The sequence below is a fragment of the Carcharodon carcharias genome, chromosome 20, assembly GCF_017639515.1.
Source record: "Carcharodon carcharias isolate sCarCar2 chromosome 20, sCarCar2.pri, whole genome shotgun sequence".
NCBI lineage: Eukaryota > Metazoa > Chordata > Chondrichthyes > Lamniformes > Lamnidae > Carcharodon > Carcharodon carcharias.
This window is the reverse complement of record NC_054486.1, coordinates 65,655,021-65,676,655: the sequence shown is the minus strand read 5'-3', so window position 1 is coordinate 65,676,655 and position 21,635 is coordinate 65,655,021. Positions and strand designations below refer to the sequence as shown.

At 44.9% G+C, this 21,635-nt stretch overlaps 1 protein-coding gene and 1 non-coding gene across 2 annotated transcripts in view; one reads left to right on the top strand and one right to left on the bottom strand.

Moving 5' to 3' along the window:
• Window positions 1–4,115: 4,115 nt before the first annotated feature.
• Window positions 4,116–4,229, bottom strand: LOC121292868. Its single transcript, XR_005946360.1, has one exon. It is a non-coding gene; the product is annotated as a U5 spliceosomal RNA (small nuclear RNA).
• Window positions 4,230–4,458: 229 nt separating this feature from the next.
• Window positions 4,459–21,635, top strand: part of LOC121292808 (prostaglandin D2 receptor-like) — a 28,198-nt gene continuing 11,021 nt past the window's right edge. The window contains exon 1 of the mRNA XM_041215231.1: window positions 4,459–5,438. Coding sequence (XP_041071165.1) covers window positions 4,653–5,438 — 786 coding nt within the window. The 5' untranslated portion in view covers window positions 4,459–4,652. The remainder of the gene's footprint in view (window positions 5,439–21,635) is intronic.

Here is a 21,635-nt window from a genome sequence, read left to right as displayed (position 1 = left end):
GTCAGCAAACTGTAACTAGTGGAGTGCCACAGTGATCACTGTAAGTATTTACAATCTATAATAATGATCTTGATGAAGGCACTGAATATATTGTAGTCAGATTTGCTGATGATACAATGATAGGTTGGAAAGCAAGTTGTGAGGATGGCACAAAGAGTTGCAAAGGTTAAGTCATTGAGCACAAATATGGGAAAATGAGAGATTATCTGCTTGGGAGGGAGAACAGAAAAGCAAAATATTATTTGAAAGGAGAGAGACTACAGGATGCTGAGGTACAGAGAGATCTGGGCATTCTCATACATGCAACACACAAAGTTAGCATGCAAGTATAGCAAGTAAGTAGGAAAGCAACACCTGACACCCTCTTCCTCCCTGACCAATGTTGACCTTTATTGCAAGGAGGATGGAGTGTAAAAGCAGGGAAGTCTTGCTACGCCTATACAGTAGATTGGTGGGACCACTTACAAACTGCTTACTGCTTACAAGCCTCCTGCCCCACTGACAACTCCCTCCCACCCCCCCCAGCCAACACGCTTCTGACTGACCCCTCCTGAACAATCACCCCACCATCTGACTCCCCGCACTGACCATCTGACACCCACTTCCTCCACAACCAACTCTCAATCCCCTGCCACCAGCCTGACACCACCACCCCCACCCCACCCCCAATCCTACTTACATCTTACCCTACCTTCTCTATGGCTTCCAAAAGTGGCTGGACCTTTAAACTTAGCTGCTTTATGGCAGCTACTGCTATAAAAAAGGGGTGTGGTTTCCTTACCTCCAACTCTACAGCCCTGGGCTGAAGGACTTAGGAGCACATTGCCCTATACAGTTCTCACCCAGTCTGAGTCGGAAAGTCAGACAAGACAGGGTCAGCTGGATTTTGAGGTAAGAAACAAGAAGCAGACCAGCAATCTGACTCTGATTGCCACTCCACGCAAGTTCAGGCCAGTCTAAGTTGAGGGGATAACATAACTCATGAGTTGATAAAAAAATTGGCGTGAGAATGTAACTTAGGGGTGAGCATGTATCTTGGGGTGGGGGGTGAGAATGTAACTTGGAGAGTACGATACAACTTGTGATAAAGTATGAGAATTTAACTTGGGGGCATAATTTAACTTGTGTTGAAAATGTAACTTGTGCAGTTGAAAATTTAACTCGGGCATCTTAGTGTAACTTGGAGAGACCATGCAACTAGGGAGGGTGTTATGAGTATGTTGATATTTGCAGCAAACCGGAAAGTGGTACAAACTAAAGTAAGTAACACAATCAATGTGAAGAGTGTAATCTCACAGATCTCTTGCAATCAAGATTGGGCTTGGGGATATAGGGAATAGCAATGGCAGAGGCCTGGACTACAGTACAGTCCTGCTGTTTGCAACGGTTATGTTCTTGGAAAACCTCACAATGGCAAATTTGCAAACAGTGCATGTATTTTATAATGGGAGTCAATTAGATAGGTTCCAACCATTCAAAATTTTGATACCTATAGAGAATAAAAGACAATAAAAACAATGTTTTTAATAAATATAAAGATGTCCTGCTGTTTAACAAAATAAGAAATATATATTAGTCATACTTACCCTTATTTTAAGGCTCTCCAGCAGAATGTGATGGGCTTGGAGGTGAAGTTGGTGGAGGTTTACTTGAAGGTGGAGCGAGTGGGTGAGGCAGCTGATGTAGGTGTTGATTTGGCAGAAGATTTTAAAAAAGCAATGTTATTGTTGACTGCTTTGCCTTTTGTTTTTCAATTTTGTAAAGTTCTTGGTAAGGAGCAATAGCAGTGTCAATCACTTTACAAAGGACAATGCTTCTTTCCATCTTTGTGTCATAGCCTGTCACCTGTTTTTCAATTCTTCAGCTGATCTTGTGGGGTCTGCCATCATCTTAGGTGTACATTGAGCCTTCTTCTTCCTCTTCCTCTTTAAATTCCCTTGATTCCATCAGTTGCACCAATTATTTCAGAGAGAGCTCCGCTTGATACAGAAGCATCTGTGGTCAGGTCTTCAAATTTCTTCCCTCCAACTTGTTTTGCCACTTCAGCATCACAGGGTACACTGTGAAATCATTCACAGCCTCAGGACAAACTTTTTTTATGGTTGCTTTAACCTCATCCCATGATCATTATCCCTAATGATGTTAAGATGTTGAATTCCGTCCTGCAATCAGGACTGTGGTTTAAATGTTTGTTTCCATAATGTTGAGAATGTGGCTTAAACTTCTATGGGTGCAGTGAACTTTGAAGGTTGCAATGACCCCTTGCTCCATCAGCTGGATAAGTGAGGTTATATTTGGGGGTAACAAAATGTCAGTGTCTGGATGGTTTTCTGAAAGAGAGGATGGATGTCCAGGAGCATTAACAAGGATAAGTAGGAACTTGAAGGACAATGTCTTTTTCCTCAAATAAGTCCTGGCCTCATGCAGAAAGTAATTTTCCAGCCAGCTTTCAAACACTGCTGCTGTAACCCAGGCACTGCTGTGTCTCCCAAAAAACTGGTATTTTTCCTTTAAGAGCTCAAGGGTTTTCTGACCTATAAATTAGCACTGGTTTACACTCAAAATCAGCCACTTTGGCACATAGTAAGAGCCTTAGCCTATCCTTTGCAGCTTTAAAACCAGGAGCAGTCCTTTCTTCTTTGGACTTGTTAGTCCTATTTGGGATTTTCTTTCAGAACAGGCCAGTTTCATCTGTGTTAAGATCTACTCTGGCAGGTACCCTCGCTCCACAATGCATTCTGTGGCGCCTTGGGAAACCCTGTATGGTCAGCTGATGTAGCCTCCCCCACCAACTTCATATTATGAAGACCAAAATGCTTTTTAAAGCGATTGAACCATCCTGTGCTGGCTGAGAATCCTCACGAATGTGAAGGAGAGGCTCCTTCTTCATCGCCAGCAGTAGCACCACCACAACCCTCTTTACTGTTTATGTGCTGGTACAATTCAAGTGCCTTTTTTCTGATAATTAGGCCATTAACTGGGATGTTTATTGTTGCTGATGCTCTAACCACACATTAACAACTTCTCAATTTCTTCTAAGTGCAAATCTCTCCTACTTACCTGGAAGTTATCCTGACAGTATGACTACCAGAAACACTAACATCAGCCCTTATTTTTTCTTCAGACTGCCTAAAGTACTTAATTGTAGATTCATTAACATTGTATTCCCTGGCCAACATGGCAGCACTAGTGTCGGTCTTCAGTCTATCTAATATTGTCACTTTTTTGGCAAGTGTCACCAGTTTTCTAGGGCATTTACTGCTTGGTTCAGATTCACTCATTTTTCAATGATGGTGACTTAACGTTTACCCGGATACTATACTGTAGACACAAGTGAAATTGTAACAACTATGAACACCCACATGCAAACACTCCGGTAAGAAACAAGGCAGACAATGCACATGTAGTATTCACCTACTAATCCAGGAAATACATCATGGACATCTTCCATATTTTATCTTTTTAATATGCATTTAGGCATTTTTTATTTTATGACATTTTCTCCAACATTCTAGTTTTTTTCTCTGAAATCTGCGGATAAACAAATATTGGACCCGCTATTGGCGAAATGGTGCACATAATATTTTACGCAGATAAACAAATTTGTGAATGGCGGGGATGTGAATGGTGGGACTTTACTGTAATTGTCTCGTGCCAAGATTTCAAGTCCTCAAAACCACAGCTGTGGAGTTTTAATTCAGTTAATAAATAACTTTGTAATAAATAGCAACTATCTGTCATAGTGTCGATTTCTCATCAGATTGTTGCAAAAACCCAACTAGTTCACTAGGGGAGGAATTCTGCGTTTAATCAGCCTGACTTGCATGTGACTGGAGACCCACAACAATTTATTGCCTCCTAAATGCCCTCTGAGACAACCCTGCAAGCAATTAGCAATGGAACCATATCCATAGGGTCATAAAGTTATACAGCATAGAAACAGGCCCTTCGGCCCATCGTGTCTGTGCTGGCCACCAAGAGCTATCTATTCTAATCCAATTTTCCAGCACTTGACCCTTAGCCCTGTATGCTATGGCGTTTCAAATGCTCATCTAAATGCCACATCTCGTCAATGAATTGAAAATAAAACTCTGAACCTCAGAGTTTGGACAAGAAACCTGACTAAGGTCAGGCATTCAAAAATTGCTTCAAACTCTGAATCCATTCTCTCCACGGAAATCTTCAGTAAAAGGCGAAAGACTTATACGATTTGAAGAAAATTTGGATCTGACACCAACGAACAGGGCATAACAAGGCATGGTAGTGTGTGGCACTGCAAGTACTTTCTCTCCTATTGTACGCCTATGAGTAACTGGGGAGGGTGCTTTTCCATCCAGGAGAACGCCCCAACTTCACGGAAAGAAAAGTCTGGATACTCCACTCAGTCCTTGATTGTTGGGTCTGACTGACGAGAATTGACGCGCAATCGAAAGCGGCTTCGATGTATAAAAAGGGTTGGTCCGGCTGAGCGCTGTTTTCACAGCTGATGAACTAACCGTGTGAGCAGCCCGGCTCACACACTCTCAGCTTCAGAAACACCGGGACCTGGCAGCAGCTGGAGGCGGACTGCAGCAGAGATCTCTTTAGCTTGGTCTTAAATACTTGCAATTGCTAATTCCTGCCCCAGCCAAGTCATAAACCTAGTTTAGACGATGACATCTTGTGAGAACCTCACCTATGTAAGTCAGGATGGCAAAGTACTGAGCAGCATCTTGCTCTTCACCACCGGACTAATCGGCAACATCATCGCCCTGGCCATTCTGGGCAAACACAAGCGGGATAGCAAGCATCAGGTGTCGGTCTTTTACATTTTAGTCACCGGCCTGGTACTGACCGACCTTTTCGGGAAATGCGTTATCAGTCCAGTGGTGTTCGCTTCTTACGCCTCCAACCTCTCCTTGACAGCTCTGGCAAAAAACAACACCCTATGTGACTATTTCTCCTTCTCCATGTCCTTCTTCGGCTTAGCCTCAATGTTTATCCTGTTCGCCATGGCCCTAGAGTGCTGGCTGTCAATAAGCCATCCTTTCCTTTACCAGGAGCAGTTCACCAAGCGCCGGGTGGTGCTTATTTTCCCAGTGGTTTATATTTGCTGCCTTTTATTTTGCTCGATGCCCCTGATGGGTTTTGGAAGGAACAAGCAGTACTGCCCAGGGACATGGTGCTTCCTTAACATGGCCAAGGAGGAGAGCACTCTGTCTTTCTCGGTGCTTTACGCGACTCTCATGGCGATTCTGGTCTTCGCCGTGATGCTGTGCAATGCGTCGGTTGCTGTAAACTTGACCAAAATGTACCGGAGGCAAAGGCGAATGAGTAACGCGAACCTGAATAGCCTTGTCCGAACCCGCAAGCGCTTCATTCACACTGCAGAGGTGGAACATCTCATTTTGCTGATTCTAATGAGTATTCTCTTCCTGATTTGTTCTCTACCTCTCACAGTAAGTTCTCCTATTCTCTTTTTGATCCCGCTTATTTTTTTTTAAATGAGTACTAGAAAGGAGCAGAAACAACACAGGCTGGCGCTTATTGCTCGTGAATTGAGTCAGCTATTGTTGCACGGACGGCAGGTTGCTTGCTCCACGCCAGGCAGAAACACTAACATAAACAGTGCACATTTTTAAAATGCATTATAGTAATGACGATGGCTTAGAAATGCAAAGTACAATTTCAAAATGTGAAGACGTTCTGAAACTCGGAAACAGTGAGGTAACAAAGTGTGGTAACAGACCTCAGGAGAATATGAAGTGGTGAACGCTCAGCAACAGGGCGGATACAGTGGCTCATTTTGCTGTGAAGAATGAGAGGAAAACAGTATAAACTCAATGGTAGAATGTTAAAGGAGCTACAAGGGAAACCTGGAGGTGGATCTACACAGGTTCTTGAAGGCCGCAGATAAGTCTTTTTTAAGGCATTTGGGGCCCTTGGTTTTTTAATAGAGGCCGAGTACTAAAGCGAGCAAATTATGCTAAACCTTTCTAAAACACCGATGAGGACCCAGCTAGAATATTATGGGCAGTTATGGGCATCACACTTTAGGAAGGCTGCCCAGACATTGGAGAGGGTTACTAGGAGAGAATGAAGAAATGGATTATTCTCCTGAAAGCGGAATAGGCTAAGGGGAAATTTGATAAAAGTATTCAAAACGGTTTTGATAGAGTAAGTCAGGAGAAACTGTTTTCCAGTGGCGGAAAAGTCAATAACTAAAGGGTTTCGATTTAAGGTATTGGCAAAAGAACTAGAGGCAACTTGAGGAAACCTGAGACAGCGAGTTGTCTTCACGCGGATTGCACTGCATGAATGGGTTATGGGAGCAGATTCAATAAAAACTTTCAAAGGGGACTTGAATGAAGATTTGAAGTAGAAAATTTTACAGTGAAGTGAGCAAGAACTAGTCAACCTGTTAACACTGAATCTCTTTACGTTTGCACTTTTCCTGACATATGTGTTTTGACATCTAACATCAGGATAGTGTGCAAGCAGGTTAATAAATGTACCTAGAATGGCAAGACAAGATGACTCTTAAAATAAGGCATTCCTCCAATGTGACATATTTTGTAGGGTATCTAATGTAATAGCCTAAAGCGTGTATTTTTGAATTATTCAAAATAGTCTATCCAACTATAAATGCAAGCTCTATCTTTATAATTAAGGATTTTTAAGCTAGTAGTCATTCTAGCAGTGCTCCTTTGAACTTTTTCCGGGGCTTCAATATCACCCGCCATATGAGGACCAAAATTGGACACAACATCCCAAATGAAGCCTCAATCAGCTCTTGTACAATACTATAGTTCTTTTACATTTATACTAATTGTCCTAGCTATGCGTCTTACTACTTTACTTGCCTTATCAATAGCCTTGCGGCACTGATTATACCCCTTCAGAAACAAGCGTGTTGTAATGCCTGGATCTCTTTCCCACTCAGGGTAGTAACATAGACTGGGAATTTACAGGCCTATTTGTCTAACATTTGTTGTGGCGAGGTAATTGAATTTATGAAGGATAGGTTGACTGAGAATTTGGACAAATATGAACCGAACAGAAAGAGTCAGCATGGATTTATAAAGGGTAAATATATCTAATGAACCTAGTGGAATCATTTAATGAAGTAATGAACATGGTGGATAAGGGAGTGCCTATGTGCGTTATTTACATGGATTGTCAAAAGACAAGGTTCCGCATAAGAGACAATTAACAAGATTGAGAGCACAGTGAATATAAGGAAATCTTTTAGCTTGAATAAGGGATTAGTTAGGAGGTGAGAGACAGAGAATGAGGAGAATGGGTATGTACTCAAATTGGTGTCCCCCAAGGATATAACCTTGGATAGCAGCTGTTCACTATATTTATAAGTACTTTGAAGGAATAGAGAACTGTACATCTAATTTTGCTGAAGACATCAAGTTAAGTGGTAGAATAAATTGTGTAGACTAGAGCAGAATGTTGCAAAGGGACATTGATAGACTAAATGAATGTTCAAAACTGTGGCAAATGGTGTTCAATGTATGAAAGTGTGACACCATCCATTTTGGATTGAAGAATAATAGATCAAAGTAGATAACTGTTTCCACTGGTGGAAGGACCGAGAACAAGAGAGCACAGATTTAAGATAATTGGTTACAGAAGAAATGATGACATGAGGAAAAGCTTTTGCAAGCAGCTAGAGGTTAGGATCTGGAATGAGCAGCCTGAGAGTTTGGTGGAGGCAGGGTCAATTGAGGCTTTCAAAAGGAAATTGAATCATTATCTGAAAATGAAAAACCTGCAGGGCTGGTGGGGTTGGGGGGTGGGGGGAGGGGGGGGGAGGCAGGGGAGTGGCACTAAGTGAATTGCTCTGTCAGAGGGCCAGCACAGACATGATGGGCCAAATGGCCTCCTTCTGTGCCGTAATCATTCTGTGATTATATGATTCTGAGTAGGTTCCAATGATAAGAATCTGGGGACTGCTGAAGAGCAAAGGGAGTTAAAGGTTCAAGTAGTGAACTTGCATAAAAGCTAGTGGACAACTACAGAAAATAATTTAAAAGGTTATTGACATTAGCCTTTATCTCAGGAATACAAATGAGTGTACATTATATTACAACTGAATAGACAGACCCCATCTCAGTCCTGGAATCACTTCTGGGCATTGCACCTCAGGAAGGATGCTTGTGGGTTAAATTATGGACACAGGTTGCATAAACTAAGATTGTAACCATTTGAATATAGCAAATTAAGGAATTATCAAATTGTGCTGTTTAAGATGATTATGGGGTTGGTGGGATAGATGGTGAGAAAATATCTTCTCTGGTAGGGGAATCAAGAACATCGGAGCATAATCTTAAAATTAGTGCTAGGTCATTCAGGGGTAAAGTTAGAAAACATTTCTTCACACAAAGGGTAACGGAAATCTGGAACATTCTCCCTGCGAAATCTGTTGAAGCTGGATTAATTGAAAATTTCAAGACTGAGTTTGACAGAATTCTATTAAAAGTTATACAAACAAGGCAGTTAGAAAGAATTAAGAAATAGATTAACCATGATCTATTTGAATGGTGGAACAGGATCAAGGAGCTTAATAGCCCACTCCTATTCCTATCTTTGTATATTCATGTTAACCCTGCACCAAGTATAGTATATGGTATATACCACAGTATATTGACATTATCCTTGTATGTGATACTGCATTCATTTATATTAAAAGACATCCAGCAGATACAGGTCAATTTCCTATTGAAAAAACATCTGAGGGGAAGAATTAACATTCTGATGAGTTGGCAGCATCAGAATGATTTTAAAATCCCAATTATAACATAAAACCTGAATACTGAGACACCGCAAGATGATATTAGTTTTCCTGGTGACTCAGCTGACTAAAGCATTGAACAGTTGAGCTATACTGGCCAGTGGATTACAGTTTTGATTTTTGGTCCATGCTTAATCAGTTGATTTACAAGATAATTGGACTCAGTGTCCCTGAGGGGAGAAGGTTGATAGATTGATATATTTTCTTGCCCTTGATTGCTCTTCAATGACCCTTCCTGGAAACGAATGAGTGTGAATGTTGAATGATGACAGGATCACGCTTATCGCAAAGTCCTTCTGGGGTTGAAGACCCGATTAAGCCCACTACCTAGGTTCACACATAAACAATGGCCATTTGATTGAGATAGTGGAATATATTCTGCATACAGGGAACACTACCTCAGTGTAAATCAGCACCTCCAGGAGAGGAAGGAGAAAGCTGGCACAAAAAAGAGGAAGAAAAGATAATTATATGCGGGTTACACATTCTTGGAATATACACGTTAAATTTTTTTTCTATTTGTCATTTTTCTGGATAATTTCCTGAAGTCCAGATTAGTAGATCGCTTGATTTGAATATAATGCTAACATCGCTTCAAAATAGTTTCTCATTGTACAAAGGTAAGTAGGCGATGCAGGGCATTTGGCTGTAGATGAGAATGCCTGATTATAGCTTTCAGTCTCCCTGGCACTGATATTTTTCCCTAATGGGGTACATTTGCCAGCTATTGCCAAGTCACCGGGGACGGAGGAGAAACAGCTTTAGCCTCTTCCTACATTAGGAGCCATGGTAAGTCGGGGGTCTCAGTGAGGGGTTGGGAACTGAAATCAGGAGGCCCCCCTAACCCATTTCCAATGATGACACTGCCCCTGAGAAAACTCCTCCATGGCTTCTGGACAACTTAATTTCTACTTTGAAACCTAGAAAGACAAAGTATGGTCATATTACATTAACTAAAGAATAAAAGAAGGAAGAAACTGTAAAAAATGTACCATGGCAATAAGTTCTTTGATTTATAGAAAAAAGTTTTAAGGCAGAAAAGGCTGGTGTAAATAATAAAAAGATGCAGAGCCATGTTCAACTGACTGATGCAATCACAGATCACACAACATACCTGACATGCCAGTTCTTTTACTTAGTGTGGAAGAATGTTATAATTGTGCTGCAGATGTTTGGAAGTGTCAAAGGTGGTTGTGAATACAGATGCTGTGACTGATGAGCTGACCAATGAAAAGCTAGGAACTTGTAATTAGCTGAACTAGCGGAACATTGCAGTTTTTTCCTTGGGTGCAGCATCTTTGTTACTCAGGTCCCTTGTTATTCCAACCACAGGGAATAGCCAGTTTGCCTAAAGCAAGATAAGGCTATGGACACAATCCATTATTTCCTTGCTGCAATGATATTGATGTTAACAGCTGTTCTCATTTTTATTTACAAAACATGATTAATATTTTTAATCATAAAAAATGCAATTATATAGATATATATGATCATGGAGATAGAATTTGTAATAAATACTGCACTTTGTTAATTCTTAGTACATCAAACACAACAGTTCATTTCAACTGGAACTTTAAAAATTCGAAATACTTGGGGCGCAAAATTCACTTGGCCTAATTTTTGGGCATGGGACTCCTAATTTGTGGCATACCCATACCCGCTGGAAACTAGGTGGGCAAGACACAAAGTTCATCTAGCCACCTCATTTCCCTGATAATTGTTGGCCACAAGCAGCTCCTGCACAGCCTCGGTCTCCATTGTGCTGCTGACATCCTCTTTACTTTGAATGGCGTTAAATAGAATTATGGAAAATACACGTGCTCCAGGCAGCCTTCCCTTTCTAAAGGCAGAATCTCTATGAAAGAGAAGTTGCAGTAATATCCTGTAAGCTGCTGGATAATCATTTTTTGTCAGTGAGGGAAAGGAAGATAGCATACCAGAGAAAAGAGAGGGCTCCTCACTTCAGTGATGCCATCCTGGATGTGCTTGCCAAGAGGTAGAGGCCAGAAGAGGCTATGTTTCTGGTGGGGTCGGTTAGCTCGGTTAGCTGGACAGTTGGTTTGTGATGCTAACGGCACAGGTGCAATTCCTATACTGGCTGAGGTCATCCATGAAGGCACTGCCTTCTCAACCTCACACCTCGCCTGAAGTGTGGTGGCCCTCAGGTTAAATTCACCACCAGTCGACTCTCTCTGATGAGAGAGTGGCCTATGGTCCTCTTTCATCCCAGGAAAGAATAAAGAGAAAAAAAAATGGTAACTGACATTCTGCAAACAAGAGGGCAGGACTTGAAGGATTATCACAAATCCAACTGCTAAGCACCCTTGAACAGATGGCCTACATGATAATGGATGCCAGAGGCATCCAGGATGATGATGATTTGCTGTCTTGAGCACCTTTTTCACTCACTGCTCGCCCTCATCTGAAGGGTGCAATAAAATGGAAAGTGCATATGGAGGACAAATTCTGTCAACTTGAGAGTGGACAGCAGGTTCATGCTCCATGGAGACACAGGCACTCCCACTGAGTGAAATCTTACTAGTCGGCTGAATTGCTGCAAGAGCCTGCATGCCCTGCTGAGCACTGAGATTCACATCGACTGCAGACTGAGCCTACATGCTGGTAGCCAGGGGTCTCAAGATCTCTGTCTGAAGTTCCATTGCAGCACTGCCACATCACTAGGCCTCCACCTGTATTGCAGTGGATGGTGAGACAGCAACCAACAGACGCTCCATCATGGGTCAGTCTGGCAATGTTGGAGGTTCCCACCACTTCCATGGTGGAAAGGGTAGTCTCCAAGCTGTGTGATGCCCTGTGCCACAGTGGAGTAGAACCCTTCCATGCTCCTATCAAGTGTCTGGAGACTATCTGGCAGGCCTGCCAATTAACCAAGCATCTTGGTTTGCATGTTCACAGCATTCTCCTGTAGTCTTCCTCAATGAGGTCCTCATCTGAGCCCCTGCAGCAGAACTGGAGTGCAACCTAGTGCCTCAGGAAGTTTGGACATTAGCTGACCTTTCCCCTATCCTGGCTGCAGGCCACCCATACCGGGTGACTCACCAGGTGCCGAATCCCGTCTTTATACGAGACCCTAAAGTTCACAGTGTCAGGATCTCAGCTGGCGTCTGCAAGTTTAAGGTCAAGGGATGGTGTTTTTTCCTCAGATCTCTCTTTCTCCTCTCACCCCTCTGCCAGAGGCTGCAATGGTTGACCAGATTGCAGTTCTTGATTATCTGAAAATCATAAGGGGAGAGCAAGGCTGAGGGCAAGTTGGCTGGGGAGGAAAGCAGAGTGCCCATTGTCACCCTATCTGCAGTTTCCATTTCATGGCACCTTTCAGGATGAGGGTGAGGAGTGAGTGAAAAAGGTGTACAAGAAGGTAACTTAGCATCATCCTGGATGGCCTCAGCAGAGCCCGGTGTCACTGGATCCGTGGCATTGGCGTCCATTATCCTGTGGACCATCTGCTCAAGGGTGCTCAGGGGACGGATTCATGATGCTCCTTTGCCTGTCCTTTAGGTCACTTTCCTGTTGTGAGTGACTTTCTCCTGCAGAGGCGAGGGCAGAAGGTCCATGACTGTAAGTGTTAGGTGATGTTTCTGATAGCTGTAGGTTTGCGGAGGCATGTAGAAGTGTGTGTGAAAACTGGTATGATTGGAAGGGGTGTGTGGGTGAAGTGTTGTATAAGGGAATGTACAAGGGTGATTTTTGAATACTGTATGATAATTGGAACTATTATTAGATTACGTTTACATAGAATGGTTGATATATTGTGACCTTTAGTTCAGGATTTTTCCCAAGTGAATGCTATGATAGTCAACAATAAGGTGATGGAAAGCTGGGTAATTGTGGAGCAACCATGTTCTGGGGACTTTTTCAGGGAAATCAGAGTCTGATCGAATGCAAACAGATAGCCTGTCTGGAACAATGATGTCCCAGATGTCTCCTCCTCTTCCTCATCTTCCTCCTCCTCTTCCACCCTTTTTCCTCCTGCCCATGAGGTGGGCACAAATGCTTGGTGGGAAAGGCTGTGCCCTCGCGTCAGGGAGTATGTAGCAGACCACTACGCATGAGACATACATGATCCATCAAGTACTGGAGGGCTCCCACTGAACAGAACAAGCAGCACAATTGCTGTTCCAGGAGGCCAATGGTCTGCTCCATTAGGTTGCTAGTTGTTGCATGGCTGTTATTGTAGGAGCACAGTTCACATGTGCTCGGGTGTCAGGTCAATCATTATCCACGGGTACAGCAGGAAGCCTGTATCACTGTGCAGCCACCCTCTGGTTCATTATGGTGGCTGAAAGATGACAGAGCAGCTGACTGGCTCAGGATAAAGAACATCATGGCTGCTGCCAGGATAGTGGGAACTCACTAACAGGATGGTCTGTGCGTGGTCACACACCAACTGCATATTCAGGAAGTGGGACCCTTTGCGATCATGGTACATCCTTCCCATTGACATGTGGCACCTGCAGAGCCCCATGTGGGCAGTCAATGGCTCCCTACACCATGGGCAAACCAGCTATCCTGCCAAAGCCACATGCCCACTCTTCCTGCTTCTCCCTGCCTGGAGATTGCACCCTTCAGATGAAGACTCCTTAAGATAAAAGCAAAATACTGCATATGCTGGAAATATGAAATAAAAACAGAAAATGCTGGAAAAGCTCAACATCTGACCGAACCTGTAGAGAGAGAAACAGAGTTGGCATTTTGAGTCCACACAATTCTTCTTCAGAGCTGAAGACTCTTTCAATGAAGACTCATTTCTTTATTTAGAGGACCTCCATAACCTCCCTGATGCTGCAATGCACATAGGGTGACCAACTACTGGTGAAAAATTTAAGGGACACTTTGGCATTGGTATGAACCTGTAAGAAAGGTTGGGGCGGTGGCTGAAGGGTGGAGGTGTGGTGGCACTGAGCGAATGGGGTTTGCTGGAGCTTAACAGGCTACTGGAAAGAAGATCAAAGGGGAGAGTGCAGTGCACATGTACCGATACCAACTGGGCATGCGCAAAGCTTGAACATCACAAATACGGGTAAAACTGCATCCTGGCCTCAAACAACCAATGACATGAGACAACCTGCCTAACAACGAGACAATCCCATAAAATTTGGGACAGTTAGTCACCCTGGATGCACAATCAACTGAGAAATGTTGGTACTGACTCAAAACTAGAAGGATCTGCTGTCGTAGAAATTGGAGGCCTTGGTGACCTTGAGGGCAACTGGCAGCACCGTCTTCACCCTCCCCTGCTATTGCAGGTCTGGTTCAAGGAGGTGACACAGTTCATGCAACTACCTTCTTGGTGAAATGTAACCATCTCACAGACTATAGCTGGCTGAGGTGGAGGCGGAAGAAGTGCTCTCTGAAGACACTAGGTTGTTAATGTATCCAGTTGAAAGCCTTCCTCCCTCTGCAAACAGCATCTCCTCTCTGCTATGTCTATTCCATCTCCCTGTCATGCTGCAGCCCAAGAGGAACTATAGCTCCAATGACTGACAGCAAGTTTCCTGCCCAGAGCCTTTTCAAATCCGCACCACTCCCTCCATGATTCAGCATCATCTGAATCTGACAGAAAGAATTTTTGTCAACTCCTCCAACCACAAAGTACACAGCACTTCCATGAACTCAGCAGTAGCAAAACAAAATCAAAAACACTTCAGCTGAAAGTTTCACAGTAATGCCTTTGAATGGCCCTGGTCGGGGCTGAGGTTGGGGGAGGGCAGTTTCCTCATGCAGCTGAACGCATGTTCAGCCGTGCAAGTTTGAAAGGACGTTAACAAAACCTGTGTGGTCCAAAATAGAAAGTTGTGTGCTAATTCAGTGTTAGATGCTGATTACCATCATAATCATACTTCCTTCACATATGTGGGCGCTCATGCTGTTGGTCTTTCTAGGTGAGAAGTCATCAAGATTGGACTTTTATTTCCCAGCTCCCATAACACTGAAACCAGAATTGGACACAGAGTTACATTTTGCAACCTTTGGTTCTGCTTCTGAGACTGAACACAAATAAGTTAATAATGTGACATTACAAACTAAACTGTGTATATTAAACAGCGAATGGAATTCAGCTTGGAACTGGTTTTTTGTGTATAGATTAAATGATTACAAATGCCAATCTAGGTGTGGAATTCTAAGATTAAAAGAACAAATCAATTGGAACAGGGTTATTTTCATACAAACACATGACTGTACATGAGGTAATTTTCTGGTTTCAGCTCCTGTCATGGGAGAAACGATATCCTAACCTTGTGGGTAAAGGTCATTTGTCAGAATTGAAAAGGATTGAGTTCCTTCGTATGAATGAATAAAAACAAAAGCAAGGCAGAGAGTAACAGGGAAATATCACAAGGTAAGGGATGTGCCCAGTTTTCATTTTAAGTGTCCACTGTAGGGGTAATGTTGATCCATCTCTACTGTGGGACCATAGACCACACAGGGGCTTCAGATATGTGGAGAGACTAGAGAAGCTGGGATTCTTCTTCTCCTCAGAACAGGGAATGTTAAGGGGAGATTTAACAAAGATAAGTTTATGAGCTGTTTTGATAAGAGTGACTAAGGAGAAACAGTTTTCATTGGCAGGAGAGTCAGTAACCTGAGGACGTAGATTTAGGATAATTGACGAAAGATCTAGGAGAGGTGAGTTTTCTTTATATGCAGGAAGTTTTACAATCTGTACTGCCTGGATGAGTAGTGGAATCGATTCAATAGTAAATATCAAAAGGGGATTTGATATATATTTGAAAAGGAAAAGGCTTATGGGGAAAGAGAAGAGAGTGGGATGGATAGGATAGCTCAACATGTTGGTGCAGGCACAATGGATTGAATGTATGTGTTGTATTATTTTATGATTGTATGCTCATCTTTTACATCAATCTGCATTAATATTAGACCCAGTAATTTTGACCAAAGACCTGCAACCTACTTTGAGGTTGGAAAGTGTGTGTTATGAAGCAATTCATGGAACTGAAATGTGCATATTCTTTTCTGCCCCCGGAAGGTGTAAGGGAAGGAGTTCGGGGGGTGGCAGGACTTCAGGGGCAGGAAGGAGTTCAGAGAGGGAAGGAGTCCAGGAGGAGGAAGGAGTTCGGGAGAGGGGAAGGAATCCAGGGGGAGGAAGGAGTCTAGGGGCATGAAGGAGTATGGAGGGGGGAAGGAATCCAGGGGTGAAAGGAGTCCAGTGGGGAGGACAGAGTAAGGGGGGAGGATACCCAGGTGAATGTGCAAGGGTGGAGTTGATGACTACCTCCTGGGGAGCGAACTGAGGGTATTTGTAATAGGAGAGCATGGTGATTATAAGAGGGGCAGAGTGAGCCGGTAGGATCCAGTGGTAGTGGTAGAAGGGACAGTGAGGGCAGTTGACTGGGACTTGGAGATAGACAAGGACCCTGGAGGTGGAGAGGAGGAGACCAGGGATGTCAATGTGGATGTGGGTGGGATTCCCAGGAACATAGGGAATGTGCATGTTCACCTGGGCATCCTGGAAAGAAAATGGTTCTGGTTGGTAGGTGACGGTGGGGAGGTGGAAGGTGAAGCCAGGGGTTCAGCAGCAATGGGAGAAAGGACATGGGTGACTGGGGGAGGGGAAAGGGCAGGGGAGCTGAAAACAAACTTTACTACAACCATGCTTCTGAAATCGAAAGTGAACAGAGCCTCATGTTGGGCAGGTACACCTGCTGCATGGGAACATGGTCAGTGGGTGGGCAGAGACGCAGGTCAGCTCAGATGGACAATTGAAAGAGAACCCCAGCAGGCAGCATTGAAAATGCTCGAGACTTTGAGTTGAGTGTGATGGAGGAAGGATCCATGTGCATTGGCAGAATGCTTGCATGAGGCACTGAAAGGTCCTGTCACACACTCACTCCTTCCTCCACAATCACTCATGGTCCAGCTGTGTGCAGTTGAACTGCTAGTTGAGGGTGGTCGCAGGGATAGGACTCACAAAGCCTGTAAACGAAGCTGAAAGACAACATTACACATTATTCAGTGAAAGTGAATATATTTTCAGATTATAAAGTGACAAAATGTGTTCCCCATGCATCCGCTTGTGATCAGAAATTCTTAACTTTTCTAGGCCAAACACTTCTTCTAGGTGCTGCCCTGACATCTGCAGGAGGGGTGGAGACAGCCTGTGCAATGGCTGCCCTGTTGCCTTTGCTGACTTCAGCATTGGTCTTCTGGAGAGATGAGGCTTGCTTTGGCTGTCTACCTGTGGGCCAGCTGCTCCCGCTGCGGTGAAAGAGGACGAGGTTGAGGGGGTCACAGAAAAAAGGGATTTGGAGGGAGAGAACAGCCTCTGAGATTCCTGAGTGGATGATCCAGGGGTGTCCAGCTGCCTATCCTCCTCCCTCTGGGTGCCTGAGGGCCCTGGCCTGATTCTTGAGGGGGAAGGAGCACCTAGAGGGATGTTGCCACTGCAGGAACTCACCCATGGCTACCACATGGAGTACAGGTCTGTGCACATCTCCGCATTCTGCTGGACCAGGGCCTCCGTGGAGTTTGCCATTCTCCTCATGGATATCTCCATATGTGCACATCTGGGCACCACTTCATCAGAAAGCAGGCGGATGCACCCTTCCGACTGGTGCAGGGTGTGGGTAAGCGCTGTGTCAGGTCTTCCAGGCTGCTTACTTTCAGCTCTTCAATGGAGGAGGTGTCCTCTTGGCTGGAGATGAGGACCTGGGATGGGGCTGAGGGACTGGCAGGCTGAAGGTGTCAGTCACTTAGTTGAGCTCCCTACTAGCCAAAGTAGAGATGATTAGTGCATGGCAGCAGAGACCTCATCCTTACCAACCTGCCTGCCAAAGATGCATCTGTCCAGGACAGTATTGGTAGTAGTGACCACCCCATAGTCGTTGTGGAGACGAAGTGGGACCTTCACATTGACGATACCCTCCATCATGTTGTGTGGCACTACCACCGTGCTAAATGGGATAGATTGTGAACAGATCTAGCAACTCAAGACTGGGCAACAATGAGGTGCTGTGGACCATCAGCAGCAGCAGAATTGAACTCGAACACAATCTGTAACCTCTTGTACTGTCATATCCCCCGCTCTCCCATTACCATCAAGCCAGGGAACCAACCCTGGTTCGATGAAGAGTGCAGGAGCAGTACCAGGCATACCTAAAAATGAGATGTCAACCTGGTGAAGCTATAATGCAGGACAACTTGCATGCCAGACAGCATAAGCAAGTGATAGACAGAGCTAAGCGATCCCACAATCAACAAATCAGATCTAAGCTCTGCAGTCCTGCCATACACATCCAGTCGAGAATGGTGGTGGACAATTAAGCAACTCACTGGAGAAGCAGGCTCTGTAAATATCCCCATCCTCAATGATGGGGGAGCCCAGCACATCATTGCAAATGATAAGGCTGAAGCAGTTGCAACAATCTTCAGCCAGAAGTGCCAAGTGGATGATTCATCTCGGCCTCCCCCGGAGGTCCCCAGCATCACAGATGCCAATCTTCAACCACTTCGATTCACTCCACGTGATATCAAGAAACGACTGAAGGCACTGGATGCTAAAAGGCGATGGGCCCTGACAATATCTTGGCAATAGTTCTGAAGACTTGTGCTTCAGAAATTGCTGAGCTCCTAGCCAAGCTGTTCCAGTACAGCTAAAACATCGGCTATGTGGGGAAATTGCCCAGGTATGTCCTGTACACAAAAAGCAGGACAAATCCAACCTGGCCAATTACCACCCCATCAGCCTACTCTCGATCATCAGTAAAGTAATGGAAGGGGTCATCAACAGTGCTTTCAAGCAGCACTTGCTTAGCAATAACATGCTTACTGGTGCCCAGTTTGGGCTCCACCAGGGCCACTCAGCTCCTGACCTCATTACAGCCTTGGTTTAAACATGGACAAAAGAGCTGAATTCCCGAGGTGAGCTGAGAGTGACTGCCCTTGACATCAAGGCAGCATTTGATTGAGTGCGGCATCAAGGAGGCCTATCAAAACTGGAGTCAATGGGAATCAAGGGGAAAACTCTCCGCTGGTTGAAGTCATACATAGTACAAAGGAAGATGGTTGTAGTTGCTGGAGGTCAGTCATCTCAGCTCCAGGACATCGCTGCAGGAGTTACTTAGGGTAGTGTCCTTGGCCCAACTACCTTCAGCTACTTCATCAATGACCTTCTTTCCATCCTAAGGTCAGAAGTGGGATGTTCATTGATGATTGCACAATGTTCAGCACCATTCTCAACTCCTCAGATACAGAAGCAATCTATGTCCAAATACAGCAAGACCTGGACAATATCCAGGCTTGGGCTGACAAGTGGCAAGTAAAATTCACATCACACAAGTGTCAGGCAATGACCATCTCCAACAAGAGAGAATCTAACCATCGCCCCTTAATGTTCAATGGCATTACCATCACTGAATCCCCCACTATCAACATCCTGGTGGTTACCATTAACCAGAAACTGATCTGGACTAGCCATATAAATACTCTGACTACAAAATCAGGTCTGAGTCTAAGAATTGTGCAACGGGTAACTCACCTCCTAACTCCCCAAAGCTTGTCCGTCATCTACAAGGCACAAGTCAGGAGTGTGATGGAATACTCCTCACTTGCCTGGATGAGTGCAGCTCCCACAACACTCAAGAAGTTCGACACTATCCAGGACAAAGCAGCCCACTTGATTGGCACCACATTCACAAACATTCACTCCCTCCACCATCAGCGCACTGTAGCAGCAGTGTGTACCATCTACAGGATGCACTGCAGGAATTCACCAAGGCTTCTTTGACAGCACCTTCCAAACCCACAACCACTACCATCTAGAAGGACAAGGGCAGCAGATAGATGGGAACACCACCACCTGGAAGTTCCCCTCCAAGTCACTCACCATCCTGACTCGGAAATATATAGCCGTTCCTTCACTGTCACCGGATCAAAATCCTGGAACTCTCTTCCTAACAGCACTGTGGGTGTACCTATACCACATGGACTGCAGTGGTTCAAGAAGACAGCTCACCATCACCTTCTCAAGGGCAACTAGGGATGGACAATAAATGCTGGCCCAGCTAGCAAAGCCCACATTCAATGAATGAATAAAAAATAGTCAAAAGCAGGAGAGAGAGCACTCACAGTTGCATTGAGAGAGGGATGATGTGGTGCAGGATCCTCATGGATGTTTGCCACTGACCTCACTGTCACTGCAGGCACAGTCCATGTCCTCACCAGTCAATGCGATGGAACACTCCACAAAATGAGTAAGGAGCCTAATGTGGCCTCTCCAACCCCGGTCTGGGACCTCTCCCTGCTGTTGTGAACAGGCTTCTGCTGCATGAAAACAGATGGAGAGAGTGTGAGTAGAACACATGGCACTGCCTGGAAAGTTTGTGTGGTGAATTGAACCATGAACAGGATGAGGACGCGAGCTCCAGTGGATATGAGCCTGATGGAGGGATGTGAGGGTGTGTGTGAGAGTTAGTGGTGTTGTCCCTTGAGGTATGAGATCATTGTGAACATGTGATGGGTTTGTGAATGTGAGTTGAGAGTGATGAGAGGAGTGACTTACCCTGGCAGAATGGATGAGATCATTCGTCCTCTTTCGACACTGGATAGCTGTCCTCTTATGCAGGGTGTTGGCGCTGACCACTACTGGCACCGCCTCCCATGCTGGATTGGTGATCTTGCTTGCTGGTCTTCGACCTGACTTGGGATAGGGGACATTGCGGCGGGCCTCCACTGAATCAAGGGAGGCGTCACTAAATCTGGGGGCAGCATGTTTCCTTCCTTTGGCAGGCATCAATTCCCAGCAGCTACCTATCCCTGCTAGCTCTGCAGAGGCACCATTTAAATATGGCGCCTGGTGATGGTGGAGCAGGCGAATCAGAGGCCGCCCGCCAGCAACCCAGCATGTTTCCTGGGAGTGAATTGTTAATGAGACGGGACATGCTGGGAATGGGATGATACTGTGTGAAAAGCTGCCATTGCTTTTCCCGCCCACTGCCACACTTAGTGCAAATCTGGGATGATTCCGCCTTAGATCTCTAACTTCCAAAAACGTAGACTTGACAGATGATGATGTGGCCAGTAATTTACTTGCCTAAGCACCTGAACAAACTGAAACTACAACTTACTGGCCATCTATTATTTATTTTATCACAAGGTGGTGCGGGGGGCGGGGCTAGCCCTGAGAACCCATCTGATCCATTAATGAGTGAATTTAAGAGTTCATTGAGAACTCATTGAAGAATGTGTTGAGATTTTGGTGGAGCTGGGCAAGCTGCACACTGGGTCAGTGACATGGAGGTGGATACACATTGGGGAGCCAGTCAAGGCCACCCCAACAAGTTAGCTAAGTGCATCAAAGGGAGATTGGCTGAGAGGGCCACAGCCATTGGCACACAAGTGCCATCCGGTCTGTGCAGGTTGTGGGAGGTGTGTTCAGTAGGCGCTTAGGAAATGCAAAGTGTTGTCACCCTCCTGGCATCACGGGGGCATATAAGGATGGGTCAAGGCTTCCAAACACAATTAGGAGGCCACCTGAGCACATGGAAGGCAGCAGCTGGTAATAGGAGGATGACTCTCAGATTTTGGGTCTGGTGGCGATGAGGAGCAACATTCTCCGCAAGAATCACAGACCTACAACTGCAGCCATCTGCTTACCAAGACCACCTGAGCAGGCCATTAGGCTTTTGAATGTATGGTTCTGGTGCTTGGACTTGTCAGGTGGCATCTTGCAGTACATTCCTGCAAGGATCTCACACATAGTGATGGTCTGTTACACTCTCCATAACATGACCCTCCTTGAACCTTGAAGAGGGTGATCTCCTGGATGAGCACAGCTCATCAGAGGAAGAGGGGGAGCAGGATGTTGAAGAGGAGG